Source organism: Nyctereutes procyonoides, unplaced genomic scaffold, assembly GCF_905146905.1.
Source record: "Nyctereutes procyonoides isolate TBG_1078 unplaced genomic scaffold, NYPRO_anot_genome, whole genome shotgun sequence".
Taxonomy (NCBI): domain Eukaryota; kingdom Metazoa; phylum Chordata; class Mammalia; order Carnivora; family Canidae; genus Nyctereutes; species Nyctereutes procyonoides.
Window position 1 is genome coordinate 50,184,001 of NW_026575121.1, and position 15,335 is coordinate 50,199,335.

Genomic DNA, 15,335 nt, shown 5'->3' on the forward strand with positions numbered 1-15,335 from the left:
CTAGCCAGTGTGCCTTGATATGTGTGTATGGTTTGTATAAAGAATACGGGTGAATATGAGTGAATTTTTAATTACAGGGTAATGGGAAAAAGCAAGTCCTACTTTAATTATTATTAGGTTTTAAGCATATGATATGGTGTGATGATTTTAAGACATCGTTCCCAAGTTTTTTGCCACTTCTCTTGTTGACCAGAGGAGGTAGGGATCTTTGACCATCTCCTTGATTCTGTGCTCTGTGACTGCTTGAGAATAGACTGCATAGAAGTGATGGAGGCCTTAGGAAACTGCCAGATTCCATTTCCTGCTTGTTGGGACACAGCTTAAAAACCAGGCACCCTGCTGTGAAGAACTGCCCATTGCCGCCTACACGGGGTTATGGCCTTATCTCATTGGCCAGGACTGGGATGTAAGAGGGAAGGAAGAACAAAAGGCAAAAGAAATGATCTACCTGTATCTTTATGGAAAGGCCCCAGAACCTACTAGTCCTGATTGCTTGGTGGTGATCTGAAGTTAGGGACTTTGCTAGGGAAGTTGGAAACTGCCTTTTTAAAATTAAGTAACCATATTGCTCTGCTAAGATTCTAGTTGTGTGGAAGAAGGGTACAGGGTTGCTGGTAGAATGATAATAGTCTTTATAATTTTGTGTTGTTCTCTTCTTATTGCTTCCAATATAATGAACCTTTCTTTTTTTAAAAAAAAAAAAAAACCCACTCAAGTTTTACCTGGGATAAAAATCTTTCACAGACTAGGAACCTTGAATCATTATTTTTGTTTCATCTCGCTTTTTCTAGGAATGTGAGTTTTTCATGTGAACTCATCTGTTAATTGAGGGAAAAAGGAAAATTTAAAGCAATAGAAATGCCACCAACCAAAAAGAAACCCCAAAAAGAGAACTGATCATTAATAGTGACTTGATAGGTGTTTGTCTGTTATTATTTGTGAAATATTAAATAAGAGAAATACATAGTTTTCAGTTTCTAGAGTATGAATTTACTGCTGTGTTTTGAGTGCAGTGGTAAGGTTGCTTATGGCTCTGAGTGTTACTAGCAGAGTTTATGACAAAAGAAAGGACAAGACCAGGTAGGACAAAAATAGTTTTATTCTGCTGTCTTTGAGATTCTCCAAATGTTAAGATGTTAATTTGGGTGTTCTTTCTTTTTTGTATTAATTTTGTCAGCGAGTTAGCATTGAAATGTAATTGATGCAGAAATGTTCATAATAGACAAATAAGACTCATAGTGCCTAAATTCAGTGATTAATCCTAAATACCAAAAGAAAGACATAAGGAGGTACACTTCCAGTCTTTGAAGTTTTCTTGCCTCCTACTCTTCCAGTCCAATCTGAAATCTGTTCAAGGTTCTAGATCTAACCAGCAGTTTATAAGAAATATAAATATAATGCAGATGTTAAAATGCACTGTGGGGCTGCATCCACTTGAACTCAGATTTTGAGAAATGAGATGGGAAAATGAGCAGATTCTTGCTTGCCTTAGGAAAACGGGAAGAGAGCATTGCAAGTTAAAAGAACTGCAAAGATGTAAAAATGGAGTAAAAATGTAAATAGAGTGGCTGGGCCTTATTTGAATTCTGATTCAAAGATATTACCTGAAAAAAATAGGATTAATCAGGGAAATTTGAATACTAACTGGATATTAAATGCTATTAAGAAATTCTTGTTAATGTCTTAAGTGTGATTATGTTACAACTTTTATAGAAACAGATACGGAAGTCTCTATAGATGAAATGATACCTAATTTGGGGTTTGATCTAAAATAAAATTTGTACAAAATGGTAGGCCTGGTAGGAAAGTAGATGTGCGTTATAGACGTTAAACAAGACAGGATACATAATGATTGTTCCATATGGGGAGCAGGTGCATAGAAGTTCAATATCTTCTTCCATAATAAAATGTTATAAAAACCACCTAAATCTTGATCCACAAATTTTAATCCACAGATAGAAAAGTAATCAATGTTCTATTTCTTGCATGAAGCAAAATATGTGAAAATACACAAATGATTTTATAATATTCTTTTTTTCAGGGCTTATTGAAAACATTTCAGCTTTATTTGCCTGCTGAAGGGTAGTTTTGGTATTGTGAAATAAAAATTTTGAGGATTTATTACATGTGTAGTCAATTCTTGTTATTTGTGGTAGTTAGGTTTTACAGAGTCACTATGAACACTGAATTAGCAATTATTGAAGCATTGTCCCTAGGGGAAGTTCAGAGTTAGGTTCTGTGAACTTCCAATTAGGACATTTTAATCAATCTGTAACCTTGATGAAAATATCCTGACATAACCTTGTTTTATGTCTGTTTCTGTTGAAGGCTACCTTATTTAATACACGTTGTTGATTCATTAATATTGAACTCACAGTCCTGGCCAGCAGTGCTGTAACACTTGCCTGAAGGAAGCACATCCAGCACACATGTGTTCTCTGTAAGGCACATCTCCCAGTTTTAGCTTAGGAAAGTTCTGAATATATTAAGTTTTACTGGTTGTAAATAACTACTAGTGCTAAAATTGATGGAAGTTGCACTGTAATGTGGGAAGTTCAGATGTCAGTTTTATAAAAATCTGAAGCTGACTTAAACATGTTAGGCTTACTAATGCAAAAAGCATATTTTTCTAAACCTATAAAGCATATAATATAAAATCTTAAATTGATATACATGATCATATCTGAGTAAAGTTTAAGAAAAATTTTATATGGTGTATGCAGAATATTACTTTTGTTCAAAATGTTGATTACTCTTTCTGTATTTGTAGCATTTTTCTGGATTCTAAGACCCGAAGAGCAATGGGAGAACAAGCTGTAGCTCTTGCCAAAGCAGTAAAGTATTCCTCTGCTGGAACTGTAGAATTCCTTGTGGATTCTAAGAAGAATTTTTATTTCTTGGAAATGAATACGAGACTCCAGGTAACTCTGCCCTTCCTTTCCCACTGCTTTTTGTTTTTATAAAAGTTAAAAGTCAACTTCATAAAATATTAAAGATTTCATTTTTATGCTTGTGCTAAGACATCTGTTGGGAATGACAGATTAGTATCAGGTTAATTTAATGGTCAGTGTCTAGCTCTTCTTCATTACTGTTAATGCTACATATTGGAAATCCAGCTTTTTTTTTTTTTTTTTTGAACTTCTCTTGATGACTTATATTAATTAGGGTTCATGTGCTGTTAAGAGAACTGCTGTTAGATATGATAAACAGAAAGGGCATAAGTGCTTACAGATCTTTGGAAGGGATGGAGGAAGGAGGAGTACCTAGAGTAACTTTCAAGAATGACACTCAGAACTGTACCATTCAGCCTGGCTTCTAGAGGAACTGCCACCATTGCTGCTGTGACGGTATTTAGAAGTCACTGCCTAATCAGTGCTAAACTGTTGACGTTAGGGATATACTTCCTCTGTTCCTATCAAGGTCTTAGGAGGACTAGTGGCTTTCCTTCTTCCCTTTTTCTTTTTTAAGTTGTAAACTAAAATATACATACAGAAGAGTACATAAAATGCATAGTTGAAAAATTATTATAGCAAAAATCCATGTAAGCATCAAGTGGGACTACATAGGTAACAAAATGCCAGCACTTCTTACCAGCCCACCTCTCACTAGCTTCCTCTCCTTCTAGGTATTTCTCATCCCTCTTCTATAGCTGTTTACCGTTCTGAATTCTAAACACTTTATTTCATTTCTGTATAATTTTTCCTTTTAATTATGCATACCTAAGCAATATATAATTAATTGTACCTCTTTTTTAAACTTGAAATCAGTGAGATCATGTAATATGTAATTTTCCATACCTTGCTTCTTTATTCAAAGAAGGTGTTGTTCAAAACTTATGATACTTGTGTTTGAAATCACTTTTTTAGCCTGTAATTTATTGGTGTGACTATCTTCAGGAGTGACAGAATTTTGCCTTTTAGAGATTAATTTGATTTTGGTTAAAAATATGCCTTTATAACAAAGTATATCTAATTAGATAATTAGCTAGGAAATCATGTTCTTTTATTAAAATGGAAAGACTTTACTATGCCATGATGGGAATACTAGTTTGTAATACAATTCTGAAGGCAATTTAAAGTGACTACTTTAAATTTGTAGTTTATTCCAGACAAAAGAGCTATTAGATTGTTTAGTCAGGGTACTTAACAGAATTTACAGAATTAATAACCAGTGCTATCTTTAGTTCACTTTATTGCTATGTTCTTGTGTGTGTGTGTGTGTTTTATTTGTTTCTGGCTCATTTATCTCAACCCGTAAGTTTTTCTGAGTTTGTCCCATTGTTGGTTTTGGTATTAGACCTCTGGAAGTTGGTATTTATATCAAATAATGCTATGCAGTTGCTCAAAATCATTACGTACTTAGGTTTACATTTTGTATCTTGGATGGCTTGTCAGCAAGTTATATTCTGTTCTCTCAAAAAAAGATTATAAATTAACTTAAAATTTCATGAAGAGTTTCATCTTACTACATCTGATAGTGCCTAATTTTAAAAAAATATTTATTTATTCATGAGAGTCAGAGAAAGAGAGAGAGAGAGAGAGAGAGAGAGAGAGAGAGAGAGAGAGGCAGAGACACAGGCAGAGGGAGAAGCAGGCTCCATGCAGGGAGCCTGATGTGGGACTCGATCCTGGAACTCCAGGATCACGCCTTGGCTGAAGGCAGGCGCTAAACCTCTGAGCCACCCAGGGATTCCCTGATGGTACCTAATTTTATGCTATTTATTATCACACTTGGATTCATATGTGTCTCTCAATTAATGTTTTAATATTTCTTTACTGTGGATTTACTTCCAGTGACCATAATCCTATCGGTTACCAGATAAATTAATTTTGATTTTTCAAAAGCATCTGTGTGATGGAGGGATATTTGGTGTTAGAGGCTGGGACTCAATGGGAGCATGAATAAAGAACTTTGTATTTTATTGTATTCAGAAAGTCAATCTTACATATTTTGGAGATTTCCTTCTGATATTTAAACAATTCAGATGTTCTTTTAATAGATTTTCTTTTTCAAATTTCTTTACTAACCTAAAATTATAATACTTAAGGCACATTTGCCAAATCCTTCATCTTCTAAGATAAATGTTATCTCTAATTAGTGTTTCATTTTGAGTCTGGAGAGCTATAATTTTATGTGGGTTTTTTTTTTTTTCCTTGAAATATCTTGATTGAACTGTTACTTTTTCCAGCTTCAGAAGTTAGATGCTTTTTTTCTGGTAACAGAAGTGTGAGTAGCCTCTTTACTTTGATTTTTTTTTTTAAGGGCAAAATTTAAAATAAATAGTTTCTCCTTAAAGAGATGTAATACTGAGAGATGCCTGGGTGGCTCAGTGGTTGAGCATCTGCCTTTGGCTCATAGTGTGATCCCGGGATCCTGGGATCAAGTCCCATATCAGGCTCCCTAAAGGGAGCCTGCTTCTCCCTTTGCCTCTGTCTCTGCTTCTCTCTCTTGTCTCTCATGAATAAATAAATAAAAATCTTTAAGGAAAAAAAGAAGAGATGTAACATTGAGAAAGTCTTATAGGTTTGGTGTCAGTGACCAAACTTATAGATTTAAAAACATAAATACTTGGTTGAACTGATTGGTTTTGTTCTCAGTCTGGTCAAAATTTCTGTATCAGAATTATGTATGCTATCCTTATATACGTTTGTTTGATTGTGTTCACAGTTGTTAGTCTTCTGTTTCTTAATGGTAAAATTCAAGTGTTTCTGCCTTAAAAGTCCCTTTTCAGTATATCCTTCATCTTCCCTCAGAGTCGTCTTTCCTGCCAGTGCCATTCTCAATGTACTTGCTAGGAGACACTCCTTTCTTTCCCGAGTATGCCATTCAGTTTGACCTCTGTGTGTCTTTCCACATAACTCCTTTTGCTCGAAAATGGTCACTTCATTCTCTGCGGTAGAAGCTCACGTACGTGTCCACTCACATACACATGTATCTGTGTGTGTGTGTGTGTGTGTGTATATATATATATATATATGACCTGTTTCCTTCTTTTTGCTTATGAAAGGTGAGTAGAAAGTTGGAGAAATACTCTACCAAAAACCATAATTTTGTTAAAATGCTGTTTTAATTAACTAAATTATATATAATTTTGTTTGAATGATTTAGTTTCTTATCAAATGATAAGACTAAGAATTGGCAGTATTTGGTTAAAAAAACCCCAAATGGTTCAAAAAGAGTATATGCATAAGAAAAGTAACACTGTATACTATGTTTTTATCACAACCATTTGATTTTCCTCTGGAGGCAGCCTTTGTTTTACTTAAAAAAGTGTGCCTTTGGTAATGTTCCATATCTAACTTAAAACATTATATTCTTCATTTTTATGATTTTCAATATTCAGATATAGATGTAGTCATGTAATTTCCCCAGTTTCCTGTTGGTAGTTTTCCTAGTATTTTGCTTTCACAAATATTGGCAATTATGAATGATCCATTGTATCATTCTGCACATGTGAAAGTAGAATTTCTGGGAAATAAGAATTTTAATAATTTAGTTAAGTATTATCAGTGTCTTTTACTCCTTGATTTAAAGGATTTTTGACTTTTGGTCTTTTTCTGATAGTGAAAAATAGTATATTATTTTTATTTTCCTTATCATGAGTGGGGTTGAATTTTTCTTCATAGATTAACATTTGTTTTTCTTTGAATTGACCATTAGCTCCTTTGTTCTTTGGGTTTTCTTATTATAAGTGTCCCTTAGTTTTTTTTAAGGCAATTAGCCACTTTTATTATATCATGAAGAAGCAATGCTTCATGAATATTTTTCACATTTCTACAGAGTGAGGGTCTTTAACCAAGGACCTTTGGCACCAAGATGAAAGGATAGCAAGTTTAAGATAGAGAGTGCTTGAGAGAAAGTCTTATTTTTCCTCAGAGTCATTTGTTGGCATTGCCCTTCTTTCCTCAGAAAGATAGGTGTACATTGCAGAACCAAGTTTGTGCTCTCTGTCTCCTTCCCCCACCCTGCATTGAAGAAGGGCAGAAGAGACAGCAACTCTTACATCAGCTCTGAGTGTAATAGTTTTAGTGTTATTCTCCTGTGCTACTTACCCATCTGCCTACACAGGGCAATCAGGCCTTTATCACACACAGTGCTCTCTACGTGGGATTGAGGTGTGTGTGGGTAATAATGCAAAGATGTTCTGTGAGTATGTAATTGGGTTCTTCTCCCATTCACAAACTGTATTCTAGGAAGATTATCAAATAAATGTAGATTTAAAAAAACAAACCCAGATGTGATTTATTTTTCCTTCATCTGTTGCCTTTTTGATTTTTGTGTGTGTGTGTGTATTCTGTGTAGAAATGTTTTTAAATCTTACAGTTGAATTTTAAGTCTTATCATTTCTGGTGTTAGAACATACTTAGGCTTTTACTGTTCATTCATAAATTAAACATTTTTCTTCTATGTTTTCTTTTAGTACTTATTTTATCATTCCTGGTAAAATTTTCACTCCATCTGGAATTTATTTGATTTGAGTTTTTTATTTTAAAAATGGCTACCTGACTGTCACAACCAATATTGAATAATCATTCTTTTATGTAGTAATCAGAAGTCATCCTAATTACATCCTAAATTCTCATATGTATGCAGATATGTTTACTTGACTGTTTTGTTTTTAACCTGTTTAGTCATGTGCTAGTACCACATTATTTCAGATGTTGTATCTCTGTATTATAACACAGTATCTAGCAGGGCTATTCTTTTGTTATTACTCTTCTTTTTCTATATGGTGTGATAGAATGAACTTATTTATATTTAACCAAAGAAAAAGAGATTAAAATGATGAAATTGCCAAACTATTATATAAATGTTTGTAATTTTCCAGAGATATTAATTCCTTAAAAATGTTCTTAATTATAAAAAGATGGTTATTAGGGGAACCCTGGGTGGCGCAGCGGTTTAGCGCCTGCCTTTGGCCCAGGGCGCGATCCTGGAGACCCGGGATCAAATCCCACATCGGGCTCCCGGTGCATGGAGCCTGCTTCTCCCTCTGCCTGTGTCTCTGCCTCTCTCTCTTTGTGTGACTATCATAAATAAATAAAAATTAAAAAAAAAGTTTTAAAAAGATGGTTATTAAACCACTTATATTTTTGTCATCATATTTCTTCATACTCCAATTTGAAAGAATGTATTGTTTCCTTTTACAAAAATGAATAATAATTGGCATATTTAATCCTACTGTCTTTCCCCCTAATTCTCCATTTTTACTATTTTTATTATTAGTTTTGTATTACTGTAACATTACTTTTCTTTAGGCATGGCTCTTTAGTGTATTCCCCTTTTGTATTTTAAATTGTTTTCATCAACACCATCTGCATCTTACCATTGCTTTGTGATTAGTCAGTTCTTCATTTTGATTCATCTTATGGTTAAGTTCTTCTTCTGTTTCTTCTTAAAATCAAGAATTTATTTTTGAGAGGTATCCATGGGTACTGTATCTTCTGAGTTCTTAGATGGGTGATAAGGTTATCTTTATAATTGATGAATTTTCACCTGGGTATATATAAAATTATGGAATTTGAAACAGCTGATTGACATGTTTCTGGCTTTTTTGATCCAATATCAACCTTTGAGTAATCACCAAAACCCACCAAAAAAGAAAAAAAAAACAGAATTAAGGAGAAATGAGAAATCACTTAGAAGAGGGAAGGCTCTTTAAACTGCTGTGTGTGGGTAACTACTGCTTTGGGCAGGGAATAGCCAGTGCTGCTTGGGGAGAGAAAAGCAGGAGGAAAGCTCTTGTTTGTCAATTGCCATTGTTTAGGAACAATCCCTGCCTCCCTCACATCCCTGCCCCTCACAGGGGAGCCTAGTATGGATGGCTCTGACCAATTTAATTAACTTAGTTGATTCTTCTAATATTTTTATATCTTTTTCATCAGTACATGTGTATAGGTCTTTCTTGATTTTCCATTTTCTTCAGCCAGCTTCCCACCTTGCAACACCCACTGCACAAATGCACACTTCTCATCTTCGTACCACCACTCTATCATGATTTGGGTTAGCTCAGTATTTGGGATTTTGTTATGATCACAGTGTGAACGCTATTCCCAGCAGTCCTGTTGTCACCTAAGATTACTTTCACTTTCCTGCACCATTTTTTCTCTACTACTAAAAATTTGCTTAGTTTTCTGTGTGTCCATTACTAATTTATCCACAAATTTGTCCCATGTTTGAATATATTCAGGCACATGGAGTTTTCCATCAGTTTCATCTTTTTTGTAGAAATATTTGGTTTCTTTTAACTTTTTGTTGTCTATACTGATTGCCTTCTACATCTGTCTTTGGCTTTTTATTTTTTATTTTTATTTTTATTTTTTTTAAATATTTATTTATTTATTCATTTAGAGAGAGCGAGAGAGAGCCAGAGACACAGGCAGAGGGAGAAGCAGGCTCCATGCAGGAAGCCCGATGTGGGACTCGATCCCGGGTCTCCAGGATCACACCCCAGGCTGCAGGCGGCCACAAACCACTGCGCCACCGGGGCTGCCCTGTCTTTGGCTTTTTAGCTGAGATTTCCCTACTTTGTCCTGAAGATACCTTTACACTTCTCATTTTTGGATCTCTTTACTCTCAGATTTTTGTTAAACACTTGGTTTATTCTCTTTTTCCCCTGGAAAACATCTTTAACTTTCTGAGAACCAGAGCGTAGGAGCTAAATTGTATGAAAATTTGCATGAGTGTAGATAGACTTTGTATTAACTTATTGGGGAGAAAACCCAATAATTTTTCTTGTGGTTTAATTTGCAAATCATAACATTCATCCATTTAGTTAATTAATTAATTGACTTATTTAGTTTTGGTTGAATCTTTCTTTTTTTTTTTTAAGGATTTACTTTAGAGAAAGAGAGAGTGGGAGTGAAAGGAGGGGCAGAGGGAAAAGGAGAGATAGAATCTCAGACTCCCTGCCGACCATGGAGCCGAATAGGGGGCTTGATCCAGGATCTTGTGGTTATGACCTGAGGTGAAACCAGGCTCAACTGACTGAGCCTCTTAGACACCCTAACACTCATCCATTTAAATCTTACAAATGCAATATAGACTGAATGTTTGTATCCCTCTAAAACTCATATGTTAAAACATTACTTCCAAGATGATGGAACTGGGAGGTAGGGCTTTGGGAAGGTGATTAGGTCATGAGGATAGAGTCCTAATGAGTAGGATTTATGACCTCATAAAAGATATCCCAAAGAGAAACCTGCCCCCTTCTGTTATGTGATGACACAGTGAGAAGACTGCCACCTATGAACTAGGAAGTGACTCCCATAAGACATTGAGTTGGCTGGCACCTTGATTTTGGACTTCCCAGCCTGAGAACTGCAAGAAATAAAATTCCGTTTTTTTTTCCCCTTTAAAAAAATTTTAAATTAAATTCATTAACATATAATGTATTATGAGTTTCAGAGGTAGAGTTCAGTGATTCATCTGTCTTATATATAGCCAATACTCATTATATTACAAGTCCTCCTTCCTGCCGATCATCCATCCATTTACCCCAACCCTCCACCTTCTTCCCCTCCATATACCCCCAGTTTGTTTCCTATGATTAAGAGTCTTTTAGAGTTTTTCTCCCTCTCTGTTTTCATTGTGTTTTATTTTTCCCTCCCTTCCCCTATGATCCTGTTTTATTTCTTAAATTCCACATATGAGTGAGATCCTATAATAATTGTCTTTTTTGGATTGACTTATTTTGCTTAGCATAATACCGTCTAGTTCCATCTATATCTTTGCAAATGTCAAGATTTCATTTTTTTGATGGCTGAGTAGTATTCCAATACATATATATATATAGTAGTATTGCATTATATATATAGTATTGCATTTTACATATTCTTTATCCATTCACCTGTCGATGGACGTGTGAGTTCTTTCCATAGTTTGGCTATTGTGGATGTTGCTGCTATAAACATTGGGGTACATGTGCCCCTTTGGATCGCTACATTTGTTTCTTTGGGGTAAATACCCAGTACAAATATAGTAGTGCAATTGCTGGGTCATAGGGTACCTCTATTTTCAACTTTTCGAGGAACCTCCATAATGTTTTCCAGAGTGGCTGCATCAGCTTGCATTCCCACTAACAGTGTATGAGGATTCCCCTTTCTCCCCATCCTCACCAACATTTGTTGTTTCCTGACTTGTTAATTTTAGCCATTCTGATAGGTGTGAGGTGGTATCTCACTGTGATTTTGATTTGTATTTCCCTGATGCCGAATGATGTTATGCATTTTTTCATGTTTCTGTTGGCCATTTTTATGTCTTCTTTGGAGAAATGTCTGTTCATGTCAGCTCTCCATTTCTTGATTGGATTATTTGTTCTTTGGATGTTGAGATTGATAAGTTCTTTGTAGATTTTGATTACTAGCTCTTTATCTTATGTGTCATTTGCAAATGTCTTCTCTCATTTTGTCGGTTGTCTTTTGAATTTGTCCACTGTTTATTTGTTTGCTGTGCAGAAACTTTATATCTTGATGAAGTCCCAATAGTTCATTTTTATCTTTATTTCTCTGCCTTTGGAAATGTGTTTAGTAAGAAGTTGCTCTGGCCGAGGTCACAGAGGTTGCTGCCTGTGTTATCCTCTAGGATTTTGATGGATTCCTGTCTCACATTTAGGTCTTTCATCCCCTTTGAGTTTAATTTTGTGTATGGTGTGAGGACATGGGCCAGTTTCATTCTTCTACATGTGGCTGTCCAATTTTCCCAATTCCATTTGTTGAAGAGACTTTTTTCCATTGGATATTCTTTCCTACTTTGTTGAAGATTAGTTCTCCGTAGGATTGAGGGTCCATTTCTGGGTTCTCCGTTCTATTCCACTGATCCATGTGTCTGTTTATGTGCTAATACCATACTTTTTTGATGAGTACCACTTTGTAATACAGCTTCAAGTCTGGGATAATGATGCTACCAGTTTTGGTCTTGTTTTTCAACATTCATTTGGCTATTCAAACTCTTTTCTGGTTCTATACAGAGTTTAGGATTACTTGCTCCAGCTCTGTGAAAAAAGCTGATGGTATTTTGGTAGGGAATTGATTGAATGTATAGATTGCTCTAGGTAGGGCAGCCCCGGTGGTGCAGTGGTTTAGCGCCACCTGCAGCCCAGTGTGTGATCCTGGAGACCTGGGATCAAGTCCCATGTCCGGCTCCCTGCATGGAGCCTGCTTCTCCCTCTGTCTGCGTCTCTGCCTCTCTCTCTGTGTGTGTCTCTATGAATAAATAAATAAATAAAAATCTTAAAAAAAATAGATTGCTCTAGGTAGCATAGACATTTTAATGCTATTCTAATCCATGAGTATGGAATGTTTTACCATTTCTTTGTGTCTTCCTCAGTTTCTTGAGTGTTCGATAGTCTTCTTGAGTACAGATTCTTTGCCTCTTTGGTTAGGTTTATTCCTAGGTATCTTATGGTTTTTGGTGCAGTTGTAAATGGGATCAACTCTTAATTTCTCTTTCTTCTGTCTCATTATATATAGAAATGCAGCTGATTCCTGGGCATTGATTTTATATCCTGCCACTTTGCTGAATTCCTGTATGAGTTCTAGCAATTTTGGGATGGAATCTTTGGGTTTTCCACACAGAGTATCATGTTATCTGTGAAGAGTGAGTTTGACTTCTTTGCTCATTTGGATGCATTTTATTTCTTTTTGTTGTCTGATTGCTGAGGATAGGACTTCTAGTACTGTGTTGAACAACAGTGATGATAGTGGACATCCGTCCCATGTTCCTGATCTTAGGGGAAAAGGTCTCAGTTTTTCCCCATTGAGAATGATATTTGCTATGGGTTTTTCATATATGGCTTTTATGATCCTTCTATCCCAACACCTTGAAGAGTTTTAATCAAGAACGGATGGTGTACTTTGTCAAATGCTTTTTCTGCATCTATTGGGAGGATCATATGGTTCTTGTCCTTTCTTTTATTAATGTAGTGTATCATGTTGATTGATTTGTAGATGTTGAACCGCCCTTTCAGCCCAGGAATAAATCTCACTTGATCGTGGTAAATAATCCTTTAAATGTACTGTTAAATCCTATTGGCTAGTATCTTGGTGAGAATTTTGGCATCCGTCTTCATCAGGGATACTAGTCTGTAAATTCTCCTTTTTTGTAAGGTCTTTGTCTGGTGTTGGGATCAAGGTAATGCTGGCCTCATAGAGTTTGAAAGTTTTCCTTCTGTTTCTATTTTTATTTTTTAAATAGCTTCCGAAGAATAGATATTAATTCTTCTTTAAGTATTTGATAGATTTCCCCTGGGAAGCCATCTGGCCCTGGACTCTTCTTTGTTGGGAGATTTTTGATTACTTTTTCAATTTCCTTGTTGGTTATGGATTGTTCAGGTTTTTTTCTTTCTTCCTGTTTCAGTTTTGGTAGTTTATACGTCTCCAGGAATGCATCCATTTCTTCACAATTGCCTAATGTGTTGATATATAGTTACTCATAATATCTTCTTAAAATTGTTTATTTCTTTGGTGTTGTGATCTCTCTTCTTTCATTCATAATTTTATTAATTTGTATCCTTTCTCTTTTTGGTAAGTCTGGCCAGTGGTTTAGCATTCTTACTATTTGTTTTCTTTTTTCTTTTTTAAAAATATTTTGTTTATTCATGAGGGATACAGAGAGATGCAAAGACATAGGCAGAGGGAGAAGCAGGCTCCCTGAGCTACCTCGGCATCCCCAATCTTACTATTTCTTTCAGAGAACCAGTTCCTAGTTTCGTTGATCTGCTGTGTTGTTCTTTTGGTTTCTATTCCATTGATTTCTGCTCTAATTTTATTAATTCTCTTTTCCTGCTGCATTTAGGCTTTATTTGCTGTTCCTTCTCTAGCTCCTTTCAGTGTAAGAGTAGATTGTGCATTTGAGACATTTCTTATTTCTTGAGAAAGGCTGGTATTGCTGCATACTTCCCTCTTAGGACCACCTTTGCTGGTGGTTCAAAGATTTTGAACAGTTATGTTTTCATTTTGATTCCTTTACATGTATTTTTAAAATTCTTCTTTAATTTCCTGATTGACCCATTCATTCTTTGTAGGATGCTCATTAGTCTCCATGTATTTGAGTTCTATCCAAATTTCCTCTTGTGATTGAATTCCATTTTCAAAGCATTGTGGCCTGAAAATATGCAGGGAGTCAGTCCAATCTTTTGGTACCAGTTGAGACCTAATTTGTGACTCAATATGTGATCTCTTCTGGAAAATGTTCCATGTGTACCTGAGAAGAATATGTATTCTGTTGCTTTAGAATAGAATACTCTGAATATATATCTATACAGTCCATGTGGTCCAGTGTGTCATTCAAGGCCCTTGTTTCCTCATTGATCTCCTTGGATGATCTGTCCATTGCAGTGTGAGGTGTTAAAGTCTCTTACTATTATTATATCATTATCCATGTATTTATTTATTTTTTTATGCATTTGTTTATATAATTGGCTGCTCCCATGTTAGGGGCATAAATATTTACAATTGTTAAATTTTCTTGTTGAATAGACCCTATAATTATGATATAGTGTCCTTCTCCATCTCTTATTATAGTCTTTGGCTTAAAATCTAAATAGTCTATTATAAAGATTACCATTTCAACTTTCTTGTGATTTTTTATCCAATCTGATACCCTGTGTCTTTGGATTGGGCCATTTAGCCCATTTACATTCAGAGTAATTATTGAAAGATATGAATTTAGTGCTATCATATTACTTGTGAAGTCACTGGTTCTGTGTATTGTCTCTGTTCCTTTCTGGTTTGTGTTACTTTTGGGCTGTCTCTTTGCTTAAAGGATCCTTTTTAATATTTCTTGCAGAGCTGGTTTAATGATGACGAATTCTTTTAGTTTCTGTTTGTCTTGGAATCATTTTTTTAAAACATATTTAATTAATTTATTCATGAGAGATACACAGAGAGAGGCAGAGACATAGGCAGAGAGAGAAGCAGGCTCCCTGCAGGGCACCTGATGTGGTACTCGATCCCAGGACTCCAGGATCACAACCTGAGCCAAAGGCAGATCCTTAGCCACTGAGCCACTCAGGTGCTCCTGTCCTGGAAGGATTTTTGTTTTGTTTTGTTTTTAAATCTCTCTTTCTATTTTAAGATTTTATTTATTTATTTGACAGAGAGAGAGAGAGTGCACAAACAGGAGTAGCATAGTGAGAGGGAGAAGCAGGCTTCCCACTGAACAGGGAGCCTGAAGTGAGACTCTATCCCAGGACCTGGGATCATGACCTGAGCCAAAGGCAGATGCTTAACCTACTGAGCCATGCACGTGCCCTTCTCCTTCTATTTTTTTTTTCTTTTCCTTCTATTTTGAATGTCATCCTAGCTGGTTAAAGTATTCTTGGCTGCATATTTTTC

The 15,335-nt window shown here is 35.5% G+C and overlaps 1 protein-coding gene across 1 annotated transcript in view; it reads left to right on the forward strand.

Annotated features, from left to right (window-relative positions):
• The window catches only part of PCCA (propionyl-CoA carboxylase subunit alpha), a 404,157-nt gene that overhangs the window by 159,040 nt on the left and 229,782 nt on the right, over positions 1-15,335 (forward strand). Inside the window, exon 12 of the mRNA XM_055335978.1 lies at positions 2,771-2,921. Coding sequence (XP_055191953.1) covers positions 2,771-2,921 — 151 coding nt within the window. The remainder of the gene's footprint in view (positions 1-2,770; positions 2,922-15,335) is intronic.